The sequence below is a fragment of the Oppia nitens genome, unplaced genomic scaffold, assembly GCF_028296485.1.
Source record: "Oppia nitens isolate AA-2021 unplaced genomic scaffold, nextdenovo-longstitch-racon4-pilon3 scaffold1_pilon_pilon_pilon, whole genome shotgun sequence".
NCBI lineage: Eukaryota > Metazoa > Arthropoda > Arachnida > Sarcoptiformes > Oppiidae > Oppia > Oppia nitens.
Window position 1 is genome coordinate 6197036 of NW_026533199.1, and position 14307 is coordinate 6211342.

Sequence of the window (14307 nt, forward strand, 5' to 3'; positions counted from 1 at the left end):
GGGAGGACTCATCACGGGATAGGTATAGTAAAGTGGACAACACTTAGCAATAACTCACCTATTTTTGGGTCATATTTTGAGAGAGAGAGAGAATTATAAGTATAAGGTATTTACCGGTAATCATATACAGTATAACTAATGGTTTTACTAAAATTAATTATCAAAACTAAATTAATAATAAAATTAGCATAAAATACATCAATTCTATTATATTTTTATTCATAACAATATACGATACCATAAGTATTGTACCGATATATAAATTTATATAATAAAGTATTTTTTATAAATGTATAAGACTTATAATTGTATTTAATATTATGAGATGATATAAATTAATATATTGAACAATGTATATATATATAGGAGTTATTGTTAAAAATTACTAATAATTACAATGTAATTCAATTGAAAAAACTAGTTTAAAAATAATTTGAATATTATTGTCGATATACTGTAAATATGAAACTATATATTTGACATAAATGCTAAAAAGCAATAATTAAATTGACATAAAATAATATTTATCACAATATAACAAATATATCATATAAAGTGAAATATTATGTTATGTCATATACAGTATTATAATTATATAATTAATAAAACAATATATAATTTGTTAATTTTGTTGTCAATCGTCATCACTATCAATGGTCACCACTTCTGGTTCGTTATGTTTAACATTAATATCACATTTGTGTCCATTAATGGCATTCACCGTATTTTGTGTCAACGATTTCAATATATTTGATGCATTTGTTGGACATTTAGGCAAACCATTAATACATTTGTTTATTGTTGTGTTGGAACTGTTGGAAACAGAAGAGACATCAGAGCCATTGGATGTATTATTTTCAGACTTAACGGTTGATATATTGAAAGTCAAATGTTTTTTAAGAACTGAATCCATGTCTTGATTCCTATCATTTCTGTTCTTTACTTTAATAGAAAAGTCATCACAAGAGTCGCTACTATTTCTGTGATAATTCATTTGAGTTTCTTTTGTTTCAACCTTTGGTCTAATTGTCTTCATTTCCGACAACTTTTTAACTCTTTCTGTCGACTGATTGCTTAAAGTCTTTAATTTACTAATTATTTTGTTGTCGGTGTCATCGGTGGTCAACTCATTTGTCACAAATTTCGAGACATAATAAGCAATCAGTTGTTTGACTAACTCTTGTTTGTTATCATTTGAATGGTTTGTGTCATTGAATGTTGCGCTCAAAGCAGTGTTGGATGCGATCACTGTTTCAGTGACGACATGACTGTCACCTGACGTCACATTCAAGGGTTTACTAATAATATTAGATGTGATTATCATTTGACGGTCTGGTTGTCCATCAGTGGTGAGACTTTCGATTACTTTATGTGAATCCAATGGTATATCAATTGGTGTCACATGTGTTGACTCGGGTATAGTATTGTTGTGGTTGAGTGTATCGGTTAATGAAGTGATTGACCCGATTCGGGCCACTTTACGTTTGGGCTCATTGTTGTCCCAATCATTGTCTTCACTTTCAGACAACTCAATCACTTCTTCATTCATCACTCGACCACTACTTTGATTATCAATTGAACACAACATTTGATACTTTACTTCCTGTAAGACATTCACGGATTGACTCAATTTGAGGGCAAATATCATAATCTACTTTAAAAACATCCGACTTTAGGGACCATTTAACTACATTTTTATAGAATATTTCACTGAAAATTTCAAATAATTTTTAGTAAAAACTTTTTTTTTAAATAATTTAAATCAAATTTGATTTAATATTACAAAAATGTCCTTAAATTACAATATAATAAAATGGTACAATATAATATAATATAATATAATATAATATAATATAATATAATATAATATAATATAATATAATATAATATAATATAATATAATATAATATAATATAATATAATATAATATAATATAATATAATATAATATAATATAATATAATATAATATAATATAATATAATATAATATAATATATATAATATAATATAATATAATATAATATAATATAATATAATATAATATAATATAATATAATATAATATAATATAATATAATATAATATAATATAATATAATATAATATAATATAATATAATATAATATAATATAATATAATATAATATAATATAATATAATATAATATAATATAATATAATATATTATAATAATATAATTTTTTTGTAGTTATCATTTAGTTTGCAATAAATATATTTTGATTAATTATTTTTATTTTATAAAATTATATTTTAATCGATTTTTACATTTAAATCCATTAACATATAGTTATTTATATACAACAATATATTTAATTTATTTAACTTATTATCCAATTTTTAAAAATTTATTCAATCCGTTGAATATTAAGTTTCGTTACAATATTATTATTATAAATAAAATTTCTATAATTTATGATAATTTGTTAAAAAATTAATAAAATTTCTATAAAATCAATAAAATAAACATTTAATACTATATTTTTGGATAAAGTATTTAAATTTTTTATATTATAAAATACTGTTTATTACATAAATAAATAATAAAAATAACTTATTATAACTTAATTAGTAAATTAGTAAAACTATATCAATATATTGTATTAATTTATAAATGTTTTTCTATAAAATAGTTAACATTAGTTACCCTGAGGTCAGACATCACACAAATATTAATTAAATAATTGACGAAATTTATTAATAATAGAAATATATGAAACATCCCTACAATTGATTATTAATAGAAAATTTGTTTTTTTTTGTTGTAAATACTATTAATATAATAATATATTTAATGTTTCGGTCATTTAAAAAATAAAATAAAAGATTATTAATAATTATCAGATAAAAAATATTAATTAATTTTTGATAATAAATAAATATATTTATTATATTTTACATTCAGTGCCCTCTAATGTTAAATGAATGTAAAGATATTGATATTTTAAAATTAAAATTAAATTTTAGTATAAATAAAATATAAATTAAAATTTATTAAATTTAATGCAAATGTTTCATAACATTATGATATTTGAAATGAAATGATAATCAATTTAAATTGATTTTTTAATGTGATTTTCAACATACAGTACATATACAGTACAATAGCATATAATATATATATATATATATTACCATAAGTATGCCATATATACTATAAATTATAGAATACATAAAATAAATTTATTTAAAAAAAAATAAAAAATTAGTATCATGGTCAATTAAAATATTAATAAATATTTTTTTAGTCATTTCCATAATTGTAATTTTATAATTAAACCATTTTGAGAATACTTCAAAAGCATTTCCATACGAACTCCTTAACGAGAAAGAAAAAAATTTAAAAAAAATGTGTAGTAGAGAGTGGATTCGATCCTATGTCCTCTTAGGACAGACAGACCGATAGACTTATAGAATGCATATATAATCTCCTTTCAGGAGTTCATGAAAATAACATTATATTGATAGCCGACAGATAACGACTCATAAAACATACATTTCTATACATTAATAAAACGATTATTCAATTACAGTAAGTAATCGCAAATAATAGCATTAAATATGAAACTAAGGGGTAAAATGTGAATTTGAATGAATACATAATGATTAGTATAATGACATCAAATAACACAAATATTGATGTTTTTCAATGTCTTTCCCAATCATTTCCTATCCCACGACTTGACAGTTGATCCAAGTGTTGGGTAAATGACATATTTATGTATAACATAACAAATTTTTATTTTAAAACTTCAGATTTTTAAAGGTATAACTATATGTGAATACATACTGTAGTTGTAGTTAATTGTTAGTCAATCATCAAACGGACTAATAATATAAAACATTAATTTTTTAATATATATATATATATATAAACCAGTTGAGAATGCTAGAAAGCATTATCAGAAAAATAACATAAATAATTTTATAACCATTAGTTTGTAGTAATAACTAATATATCGTAAATTAAAAAATAGTATTAAAATGACAGAAAATCATATGTCGTTATATCTTTAATACTTAAAAAGATAAAATTAATTCAATAATAATTGTTTAAAAACATTTCGATTAAAAGTGAAAATTTTGTACATTTATGATAAGTAAAACTCAAAATATCGATATTTAGATAACTTATGTTTGAAACCTTAAGTTAGATTTAATGTCAGTTTAGGTAAACTGTCAATCAATACTATTTGATACAAAATCATCTCATAATCATCTAAAAAATATTGATTTATTTACCATTTAGTTTACAATTGTTAAAAATCTGGTCATTTTCAGCTATAAAATAAAGTCAAATAAACATAATTATTAATTGACTCATTTGTAAAAAATTATAAAAAATTACCATGTACAAAAAATCTAAAAAAATCTTAAAATTTCATGTTTTGTATGCTCAGCTAATATAAATGTTATAAATCTATTTTTGGCTAATAAACAATTTTATTAAGTTTATCGGATATTTACCTTATTTTTCTTTAATGTTCAAAGTTGTCATTATTATATTTTGTACTCTATATTATTATATACATTAAATCTATAGATCTATAGACATCTATATACGTATATACATCTAAGTAGACTTGACTTAAGTTTTGGTGTTCACACATGTACTAACTTAAGTTACCTTTACTTAACTCAAGTACAGTAGTGACCCCTTCTTAAGTAAGTTTACTTCATTAAGTACAGTGTGAATACACGAGACTTATAAACTTAGCCAATCAGTGTTAAGTATAATATTATTATGTTTTAAATGCCTGCTTCGCTGTCTAGCAAAAATATTACCTTTAAATTGTTTAATAAATAAAAATTAATTATTTTTTTGTCTAATTTTTATAATTAACATCAAAATTCAAATAATTTGATTAATTTTTATAAAATTAGATAAACTTAAGTGTAGCAATTAGAACACATGTTACTTGAAACTTGACTTGAGTACAAGTCAAGTCTACTTGGATAAGCATTAGTGTGAACGCAGCTTTAGAATAGGTTAGGTTAGGTTAGGTTAGGTTAGGTTAGGTTAGGTTAGGTTAGGTTAGGTTAGGTTAGGTTAGGTTAGGTTAGGTTAGGTTAGGTTAGGTTAGGTTAGGTTAGGTTAGGTTAGGGTTGTTTTTGAAAAAGTGAAAAAGAAAGTTTTTGTAATTATATAATTGTTAATAATTATAATTTTTTATTCTCGCGCTTATATTTATGATTAAAAGTTCTACAATTAAAGTTTGTTTTATTTACACCGTATTTATGTATATGAGGTCAGGTATGTTATGTTAGATTAGAGTAGGTTTTAGGTGTTTCCGTACCTTTATTTTTATCACTTAATGTTTTTTAGGTCCCAAAAAACTGTTTTTTGTTGATAAAACCGAGTTTTATTCCGGTAACTCAGCTTTAATTTAACCAAATGTTACAGACAGACACATAGACAGACACATAGACAGACACATAGACAGACACATAGACAGACACATAGACAGACACATAGACAGACACATAGACAGACACATAGACAGACACATAGACAGACACATAGACAGACACATAGACAGACACATAGACAGACACATAGACAGACACATAGACAGACTCATAGACAGACACACAGACAGACACATAGACAGACACACAGACAGACTCAAAAAGGCTCGAATAGATTTCAGAAAACACAACTTTTCAAACTTTTTTTTAATATTTGTATTAATATTTTCTAAATCCAAATCTATAACTTTGCCGTCACTTGCAATCAGCAAATAGTATTGAGTTAATGGCTTTTTCTGTATTAAATTCTAACCATAGATTGTCTGACAGTCTGATTGATTACAATATGTTTCCAAAGTTTTACTTAACGTTTCTGTTCAACAATTTATGTCATTTAAAGCAATTATTTTTTGTTTCTACATTTGGTTCTGATTTTTTCAATTTTATACATAATTTACTTCAATTTTAATTAATATATTTTTAATCACTTAATTTTACTAATTTAATCACTTTATTAATTTAAATAGATTTTTAAGTTATTTTTGTATTTAAAACATTTTTATAAAATTAAATACTTATTTTATAATTATTTTAAAAAATTCTATGATTACTACAATTTTCTTGCATTGAATATAAAACATAATATTTGTCATATTTTTTTAGTGTTGTATTATTTAATGCAAAGTTTATTATTTCGTAATTTATTTAAATATTTTTTATCCAAATCCGTCACAAAATAATACATTTTTAAGATTTATTACTAAAACAGTATTTCTATTAAATTTTGAATCATATGATCTGTATTTTGAATACAAATTGATATTTATTTTGAATAAATTGAATGAATATTATTGTAAATATGATATCAATTAATATATTGAAAACATTTCGATATAACGGCTCTAAACATATGAGCCGTAAATTTGTGACAAATATAACAACAAAAAGATTTGATTCAAATAAAACTCATTTCGGGTATCAAAACGTGACTCACGAAGAAAAATCACAAAAAGGTTTGCTTAAGAAATGGCAAATTCAGTAATAATGACATGAATTGGTTAATACATACATACAGTTCACGATGTGTTCAGAAGTGTGGCTCAAAAATATGATCTCATGAATGATATCATGAGTTTAGGTATACATCGCTATTGGAAAAGACAATTAATCCGATATCTGAAGCCATTAAGGGATACCACTCTTTTGGACACTTGTGGAGGAACTGGAGATATTGCCCACGAGTTCGTCACTTATATGAGAAACACTTATCCGACAGAAAACACATCCAAAGTAATTGTTTGCGACATCAATGAGGAGATGTTAAATGTGGGTCAAAGCAAAGCCAAACAGTGGTTACCTGAAGACAGTGATCGCATTCAATGGGTTTTAGGCGATGCAATGGCACTGCCTTTTGATGACAACTCATTTGACGCCTACACCGTTGGCTTTGGTATCCGTAATGTCGTTGATATCGATAAAACATTGTCTGAAGCCCATCGTGTCCTCAAACCAGGCGCTGTCTTCACATGTCTTGAGTTCTCTAAATTACAAAACCCATTGATATCTAAGATTTATGATTTGTATTCATTCGAAGTGATTCCAGTTTTAGGAGAAATCTTAGCCAAAGACTGGAAATCGTATCAGTATTTAGTGGAAAGTATTCGACAATTTCCGCCACAAAATCAATTTAAATCAATGATTGAAAGCGTTGGCTTCACTTTCGTCGAGTACATCAACTTCTTGGACGGAATCGCTACCATTCATATCGGCTATAAGTCTGATCATTGATAATCAAATATATGATACAAACCTTAATAAACAGTAATTATACCAAAAAATAGTCAATTTTTTAAATTTTAGATTTATTTAAATGAAAACAATTGAAAATGTCTTTAAAATATCTGATAAATTGGGTTCAAATATAAAACTATATATCATTTTAATAATCAAATTATTTATCATTCAATTGAAATCAATTCATAACTTAATATTAGTGTAAGTGTTAGACAAAAAAAAACTTTACAACAAATGAATATCAATTGTTAAGAGAATAAGTCTATTGAAAAACGATAAAAATGAAGAAAAATATGAGTGATTGGTATACTCTCTATGGATTGATTGGATCTATTCATCCGGATTTAAACAAAAGAATGGCGACCTGACCCAAGTAGAAGTATATGAAATGTTTGGTTTCGTGGGTCACATATGAGCCGAAATTGCGGCCAACAATGCAATGCCACGTCGGGTTGTACTTCTTGTCAAACTCTTTCTTAATATAAGCGGCGATGTCTTTCTCGATGTTATATTTGTCTAATGCGGCCAAAGCTGTATTGACGGCGTCGTCCTGCATCTCCTCACTCATGTCCGCATTCTTTACCACCGCTTTCTTATCGCCCGAAGACATGATATTCTATAATAAATTCATTGAAATCAATGGTCACAATCAATGGTGACAATGATGTTGATATTGATGGTCACACTTACCTATTAAGTGATCAGTTAATCAACAAAACAATTCAAATGACTTTAACTGCAAAAGCGATCAACACTTGTGTTAAACTAAACCTCAAATGCTTTATAAACACTAACACAGTGTCGGCAATGCATTCAACAATCACTCTCTCATTGGTCACAATGTGTGCCAAACTCTGAGTTCTCTAACATTCTCTAACAATTGCAAGCATTTGATTGGCTAATACTCTAACAATATTTGAAGGTTTCATTCAAAACACTAATATATTATAAGTTATTACGAAATGTCATCACTTTCTCCAAACTTTTAGTCAAATTTTGTTATTAATATTAAAATCATTGAATTAAATCATTGAATGCTTATAAACAATGACATCAATTATATACACAATTATATACACTTTAATTGTATTGAATTTGTGTGACAATCACTTTCAATATACAGTATTATTCATATATAGGTATAAATAATTATTAATCTTAAAGTTAACTAATAGTATATAACTTTATAATCTATAATCATATACAGTATAATACAGTATATTTCAATATAATATTTAAATAAAAATTAATTTATTTACTTTTATTAAATAATTTTACAAAATAGTTGACAATTAGGAAAGTATTTATGATTTATTAATAATGAATATTTGAAAATAAACTAAAATACATTTTTTTTATATAAATATGTTTATAAAAATTTGTAAAATTAATGTAACGATTAATCGATTATATAATGAATAAATAAATGATTAATAAAGCAATTAATAAGTAAAATAAACCCCACTTTAAAAGCCATAAATTATTATAAATTTAATACAAACTATTGAGATATTATTTCAATATTAGTGTGAATATTGTGAAACTACAGTATAATTACGTTAAATAAATGCATTACTTATGTCTCAATTTAATTGAATTATCAAAAATTATAATATATTAAAATATTGCGATCAATTTGTCAAATTTAACCCAATAGTCAATGAATTATATTTATGTAATAAAAATACTATAAATTTGATTGAAGCCATAATACAATATATAAAATGTCTTAAAAAAGCAAACTTTTTATAATTTTATAAAAATATTTCACATCTCAAGTCTTGATATTAGACTTTGAGCAAAATTATTACTTTTAGATATTAATTAATTAGACTTTTAGTAAAATTTTAAACAATTTAACAAATCAAAACATAAGAGTTTGATATTAAATAATAATATTTTATAAAAACCAGATTCATAAATTAAATGTAAAATTGTTTAATAAAATAAAATACAATAGTTCCCAAAGTTGATGAAAGTGTGCCAAATTATGTCAATTTAATCTATATATTAACAGTAAATATAAAATAGTCATTAAATCAAAAGAAACAAAATATTCAAAATCAAACCTTCGTGTGAATTAATTATAGGATGCGATTCGGTAGATATGGGAGGAACGGGTGACGGACTTTTCTTTATCTCATTTAGTTCCGATGCATCAGAAATGCTTAAATTTCTAATTACCGGTTAATTTATAAAAATTAAATTAATTCAAATTAATGGAAATAATTGTATTGCTTACGTAATGTGATCTTTAACGCTATCAATGGTAATATCCAAAGAGTTGGTTTTGACTGAACTTTCAAACGTTACATTTGAAACGTCGACATCAGCTTCTAATTGTGAATCAGCTGATTCTGAGTCATTGTCACCATTAATACCATTATTGACAGTATTTCCATTGGTTACAACCTCTTCTATTTCCTGGTGATCCACTTCAAGATCGTCAACAATCTCTTGATTTTCGTCAATAATATCTTGATTTTCGTCACCAATATCTTGATTATCGTTGCCATCTTGTGATTCAAATTCATTGTGACTGATAGGAGACTCGTCAATACCGCTCGTAGGCATCGACTTTTCAGTACAATCGTTTGGTGTCTCTTGTTTTTCTTCATCAATTTGTTTCTCAATAACTTCTCTTTCATTTCCTTTACTTTGATCATTATTTTCAAGTTTATTGTCTTCAATCATAGTATTTGTTGTTTCATTGGTCTCTTTGTTAGTATTTTCATTAATATCATTAACGACAGATGCGGCAGCAATTGGAGGAATTTGTGCAATAGGTTTGATAGGACGGACACCTTCTGGTAATTCAATGGTACAAATTGGTTCAATTATATGTTTGGCCGATAATGAGAACCGTCTGAATTCACTGGAAGAGTGCAAATAAAATCCCTCTCCATTTCGTGTAAACACTAAACTTGATATTCCGTTAATATCCTCTCTTTTGGTACAATGAGTCTGAATTTGACGCTTTAATTCGGGTATCGAAAGGACTCCGATATCGCCCTGATTTGAGAGACAAAGTAAATGATATTCAATGTGATTGTCGTTACTTTTGCTGCCAAACTCTGCTACAGATATACGTCGAGCTCTGGCGCCTTCATGTGCTGTCAGTTTAAACTTATTTAATGGTTTGAGATTTGGGAGATTAAACAATTTAAACTGTTCTTCAGAACAAATAAGAACCCGATGTCCACTTGAAGTTGGGATCTTTGCGACACCTTTTTGAACTTCATATGAATCAGGAAGAGGTATACCATTTCCATCAATTATTTGAATTGCAACTATAGGTGCCTTATGTTTCAAATGTATTTCTTTTGCTAATTGAGTGCTAACATCTTCAGAGACTCTTTTATCATCGGATGGCATAACTATGGTATAAATTAAAACATTTCCAGCGTTAGTTGCGGCCCAAAGAGTTGGTGTTTGAGTAGAATCTAAAGAAAATATTTAATTAATATTTAGTTAAATTTATTGATTAAGATTATAGAGTATGAACTTACTGTTAATAATAAATGCATTTGAAAAGTATAAGCAGCGAACCATTGATCCCATGGCATCATCAGCAGATCGGGCCTCAATTTGTCTCTCAACGGGTTTGGTTTCGAGTTGAATAATCTCTCCTTTGGGTGACTTTCTTCCCTCTTCTATAGACTTTGATGGCGATGTAGATGAGGCAGCTGTTGATGATGGAGAAGCAGCTCTTTTGTCACCTCTTTGTGATCGTCCTTTTCTTAGTCTGCGAAACGATTCGCGTAAACTTTTTTTAAAAGATTTACGTCTAGTAATTATAGCATCTCCTCCGGCAGCACCCATCAAATCGTGTGGATTTAGTGTTGTTTTGGTTAAAACACTTTTCCGAGATTGATAATCAAACATAACAAATCCATGAGCAGTTCCAGCAGCAATAAGTCCCCATTCAGAATACAGAGATAATGCAGTGATGGCAGCGGGAGGTTGAAGTTGAACAATACTCGATGGTTGATATCCCACTTCAAACTTAATATTTCCACTTTTGGAAGTAAGCTGTGAGTGTCCCTTCCAAACAAATCCATCTTTATCTCCGACAATATTCAACAAACTACTAGATAATGGTTTTTCTAGTGATTCTCCATTAAAGTCAAATACAATTACTTGACCGGCTGTTCCTCCAATTACTAGAGTTCCAGTATAAACACAAAGAGCTATCTTCCTAACAGCAAATCTCGGGTCATCACTGTATGGATCAAAGGTACCCACTTTTCTAAAGGGTGGCCACTCATCTTCAGCGTTGGCCTCGTTATTAGGATTATCGTCACTATCAATGAGTGCAATATCATCATCGCTGGCCAGAAAAAATTTGCTGGTCATCAAAGTATATAAATGTTTGAGAGAAACTGAAGTCGAGTCCCAAAATCGTATACTTCCATCTTCATGACCGGTCACTAATATATCGTGAGTTAAAGCTGTAGTCTTTACATTATTTTGGCCACCATTTATAGGCCATTCTTTTACTGTAAATTTTGATGACATTTGTACTCTTCCCGCGTCAACAATACTTTGGTATATTTTATCGGAAACACAGCTATAATGTTGACAACAAGTTATGGCTGACGAGTGAACACTTGATAAGTACGGAAGTTTATGTTGAAGCCAATCTGGATGTGTTAGATCTATAATAACTATTTCCTCCTCAACTAATACCACAAGAGTTGATGGATTATCATATTCTATATATAAAACAATATTTATTTAAAATTATTACATATAAATATTATTAAAATATTTCAATTTTATATATACCTTTTGAGTTCAAACGCGAATCAATAACCAAGAAATCAATTACTTTTGAAGTAAAATCGAGGACATGATGTTTACCACTTTCGGGAGTTCCTTGAAATATTGATACCGAATACTTATCATTATGAGTGGCTCGTGGCATACCTCCACTGAATATTATTAAATCATCACTAAATACAAAATATATATATATAACCAGTTAATTAAAATGTTATATTTTAACAAAAGTAATCAATATAAACCTATTTTGAACTGTTTTCCAAATAATTTTATTGATAGCTTTACAAGGAAATGGTCCGTAAGGTATCTTTGGTGGTTCGCTAGCATGTAATTTGTCCGATGCTTTCCAGACAATATATGAGCCATCGTTATGGGCGCTAATAAACTGTTGGCCGTCGGAAAGCCAATAAACAGACTCGAGTTGCTATTTGTTAGTAAAGCAAATTAACGGTCAAATTATAATTATTAATTAAATTACAAATACCTGAGTCGCGACATAATAATTATCTGCAGATAAGGTTTCATTATTCCAAAGAACAAGAAGACCTCTGTTATATCCAATAAGAAATTTATTAGCAATCGATGGTTGTTCAGCAATCACTTCAACTGATCCCGGATTAAATTTATAATCATCCGGTACGTTTTGAAGGACCACATCTTGGTATATGATTTGATCATTTAGATCAAACTTATCGACATCTAATAAATAAGTGTTTCCACTTTGAGTACCAATTAATAGTAAATCGAAATTTGAATTCAAAGTAATTGTTGTGATTTGTTTGAGTGAACCCTCTTTGGAAGCTTCGGTGAGAAAAAAATTGCAAGTCTTGATGCACTCAATCTCTCCAATCTTTACATTATTTTGTGTTTCTTTTGTATTAATTTCCCACAAATGTAAACAATTATCAGATGAAAGTGTTATAAATTGAGCCCTATTTTCGAGAAATAGTATTTTTCTTATTTCGGACTCATTTTCAATTTGTGCATAAAATTCAACTCCAGGGGAACCATAACTATACGTAATATAATATTCAATTAATACTTATTTGTCATAACGACATATAATTGCTATAAATTAATAGTAAAAATATTAAATACACTCTAATTAATCCATTTTTGGTGCCAATTGCAAGTAATGACAATTGATGGTCATATGAGACAGCACTCGGATGGTTAGGAAAGCCATGGATTGCAGTCTTTATATAATAACAGACATCAAACAAATTAGTTTATTAAACAAATTAATTGTATAATAATGTCTTACTTTATGAAAAGCAAATAATTCCTTCTGAATCTTAAGACGATCAGCACTGGTCTGACCCGACTTTCCTCTTATAAACTTAAACATCGTTTATAGACAACACATTCACACAGATCCACATAAAACTGTTGTCTAAAATTGTAAAAAACAAAATTAATTGTTTGTCTTAAATAATTTTATCGATTCAACTAATATTATATTATTAATATATATGATATAATAAATATAATTCATAATAATTGTTATCTTAAAAGTGCTTCAAATGTTTTCAAAACAATAACTTAAACATCAAAACACTACTCAACTATCAAACTATTTATAAAAATTGAATATTAAAAAAAAAGTTTGTTTTAATCTAACAATTATTTTGTCGATAGTTTTTTTGTAACAAATATTAACAGCAGTCACACCAATATTACAGGTGTTTTCATATTATGAGTCAATACACCATTGAAAACATCATTATATCATATATTATATATATATTAATCAACAAAAAACATATAATATGTGATATAAACCTATTTTTCATATAATATATGTTTTGGACATTCATTTGATGTATAATAACCTCAAACAGTGACCACAACTATCATTATAATGACTAATGTATGTAAAGCACAGGTATTGTTGTAGTGTTGGAGAGCCCTAACACTGAGGCAATGGGCGTAAGTTTAATGCTATAACTATAGCCTATAATAGTTGTTATTGTCATCAAAACAGTTGTGACAATCATTTCAATACAATTTAATTGTTATTTCAATCAAAACAATCATTACTTACATAACGTTATCAATGAGTCAACGATTGATCGGTGATTACGAGTCAATCAATGAGTCAATCAGTGATTGAAATGCCGGCAAAACCTATGGATCAGCCGTTTGTTTGTATTGTTTGTCACAAAGGAATGCATTTAATGCTTAAAACACTAAACAATACGACAAAACATCTATGACTCACACCATTCATACGTATATTACGTCT

At 27.0% G+C, this 14307-nt stretch overlaps 3 protein-coding genes across 4 annotated transcripts; 1 reads left to right on the forward strand and 2 right to left on the reverse strand.

Annotated features, from left to right (window-relative positions):
* Positions 1-6339: 6339 nt before the first annotated feature.
* LOC128953013 (2-methoxy-6-polyprenyl-1,4-benzoquinol methylase, mitochondrial-like) lies at positions 6340-7310 on the forward strand. The gene is made up of 2 exons (XM_054298502.1): positions 6340-6496; positions 6559-7310. Exons 1-2 carry the CDS (start codon positions 6343-6345, stop codon positions 7269-7271), a joined length of 867 nt encoding a protein of 288 aa, XP_054154477.1. The 5' UTR covers positions 6340-6342; the 3' UTR covers positions 7272-7310.
* An 87-nt stretch (positions 7311-7397) lies between these two features.
* Positions 7398-8165, reverse strand: LOC128953017 (dynein light chain 1, cytoplasmic). Its single transcript, XM_054298508.1, has 2 exons — positions 7968-8165; positions 7398-7893 (listed from the first exon to the last, which is right to left on the reverse strand). The coding sequence occupies exon 2, from the start codon at positions 7885-7887 to the stop codon at positions 7612-7614; it is 276 nt and encodes a 91-aa protein (XP_054154483.1). The 5' UTR covers positions 7888-7893; positions 7968-8165; the 3' UTR covers positions 7398-7611.
* Positions 8166-9206: 1041 nt separating this feature from the next.
* Positions 9207-14298, reverse strand: LOC128953000 (LLGL scribble cell polarity complex component 2-like). 2 transcript variants are annotated; one of them, XM_054298485.1, is made up of 10 exons: positions 14107-14298; positions 13327-13455; positions 13161-13258; positions 12547-13075; positions 12305-12486; positions 12066-12232; positions 10787-11992; positions 9520-10720; positions 9347-9453; positions 9207-9280 (listed from the first exon to the last, which is right to left on the reverse strand). In XM_054298485.1, exons 2-10 carry the CDS (start codon positions 13408-13410, stop codon positions 9276-9278), a joined length of 3579 nt encoding a protein of 1192 aa, XP_054154460.1. In that variant the 5' UTR covers positions 13411-13455; positions 14107-14298; the 3' UTR covers positions 9207-9275. The 2 variants fall into 2 exon arrangements, with proteins under 2 accessions (XP_054154460.1, XP_054154461.1); XM_054298486.1 differs by lacking the exon at positions 14107-14298 and adding an exon at positions 13845-14098.
* Between the last annotated feature and the right edge of the window lie 9 nt (positions 14299-14307).

Excerpts from the sequence above, each read along its gene's own strand:
- LOC128953013 (XM_054298502.1), top strand. The coding sequence starts at position 6,343 with ATGATATCAATTAATATATTGAAAACATTTCGATATAACGGCTCTAAA. Across the intron at positions 6,497-6,558 it reads CGAAGAAAAATCACAAAAAG|TTCACGATGTGTTCAGAAGT; the intron begins GTTTGCTTAAGA and ends ACATACATACAG.
- LOC128953017 (XM_054298508.1), bottom strand. The coding sequence starts at position 7,887 with ATGTCTTCGGGCGATAAGAAAGCGGTGGTAAAGAATGCGGACATGAGT.
- LOC128953000 (XM_054298485.1), bottom strand. The coding sequence starts at position 13,410 with ATGTTTAAGTTTATAAGAGGAAAGTCGGGTCAGACCAGTGCTGATCGT. Across the intron at positions 11,993-12,065 it reads TTCGCGTTTGAACTCAAAAG|AATATGATAATCCATCAACT; the intron begins GTATATATAAAA and ends TTTTATATATAG. Across the intron at positions 9,454-9,519 it reads AGCGTTAAAGATCACATTAC|AAATTTAAGCATTTCTGATG; the intron begins GTAAGCAATACA and ends ACCGGTAATTAG.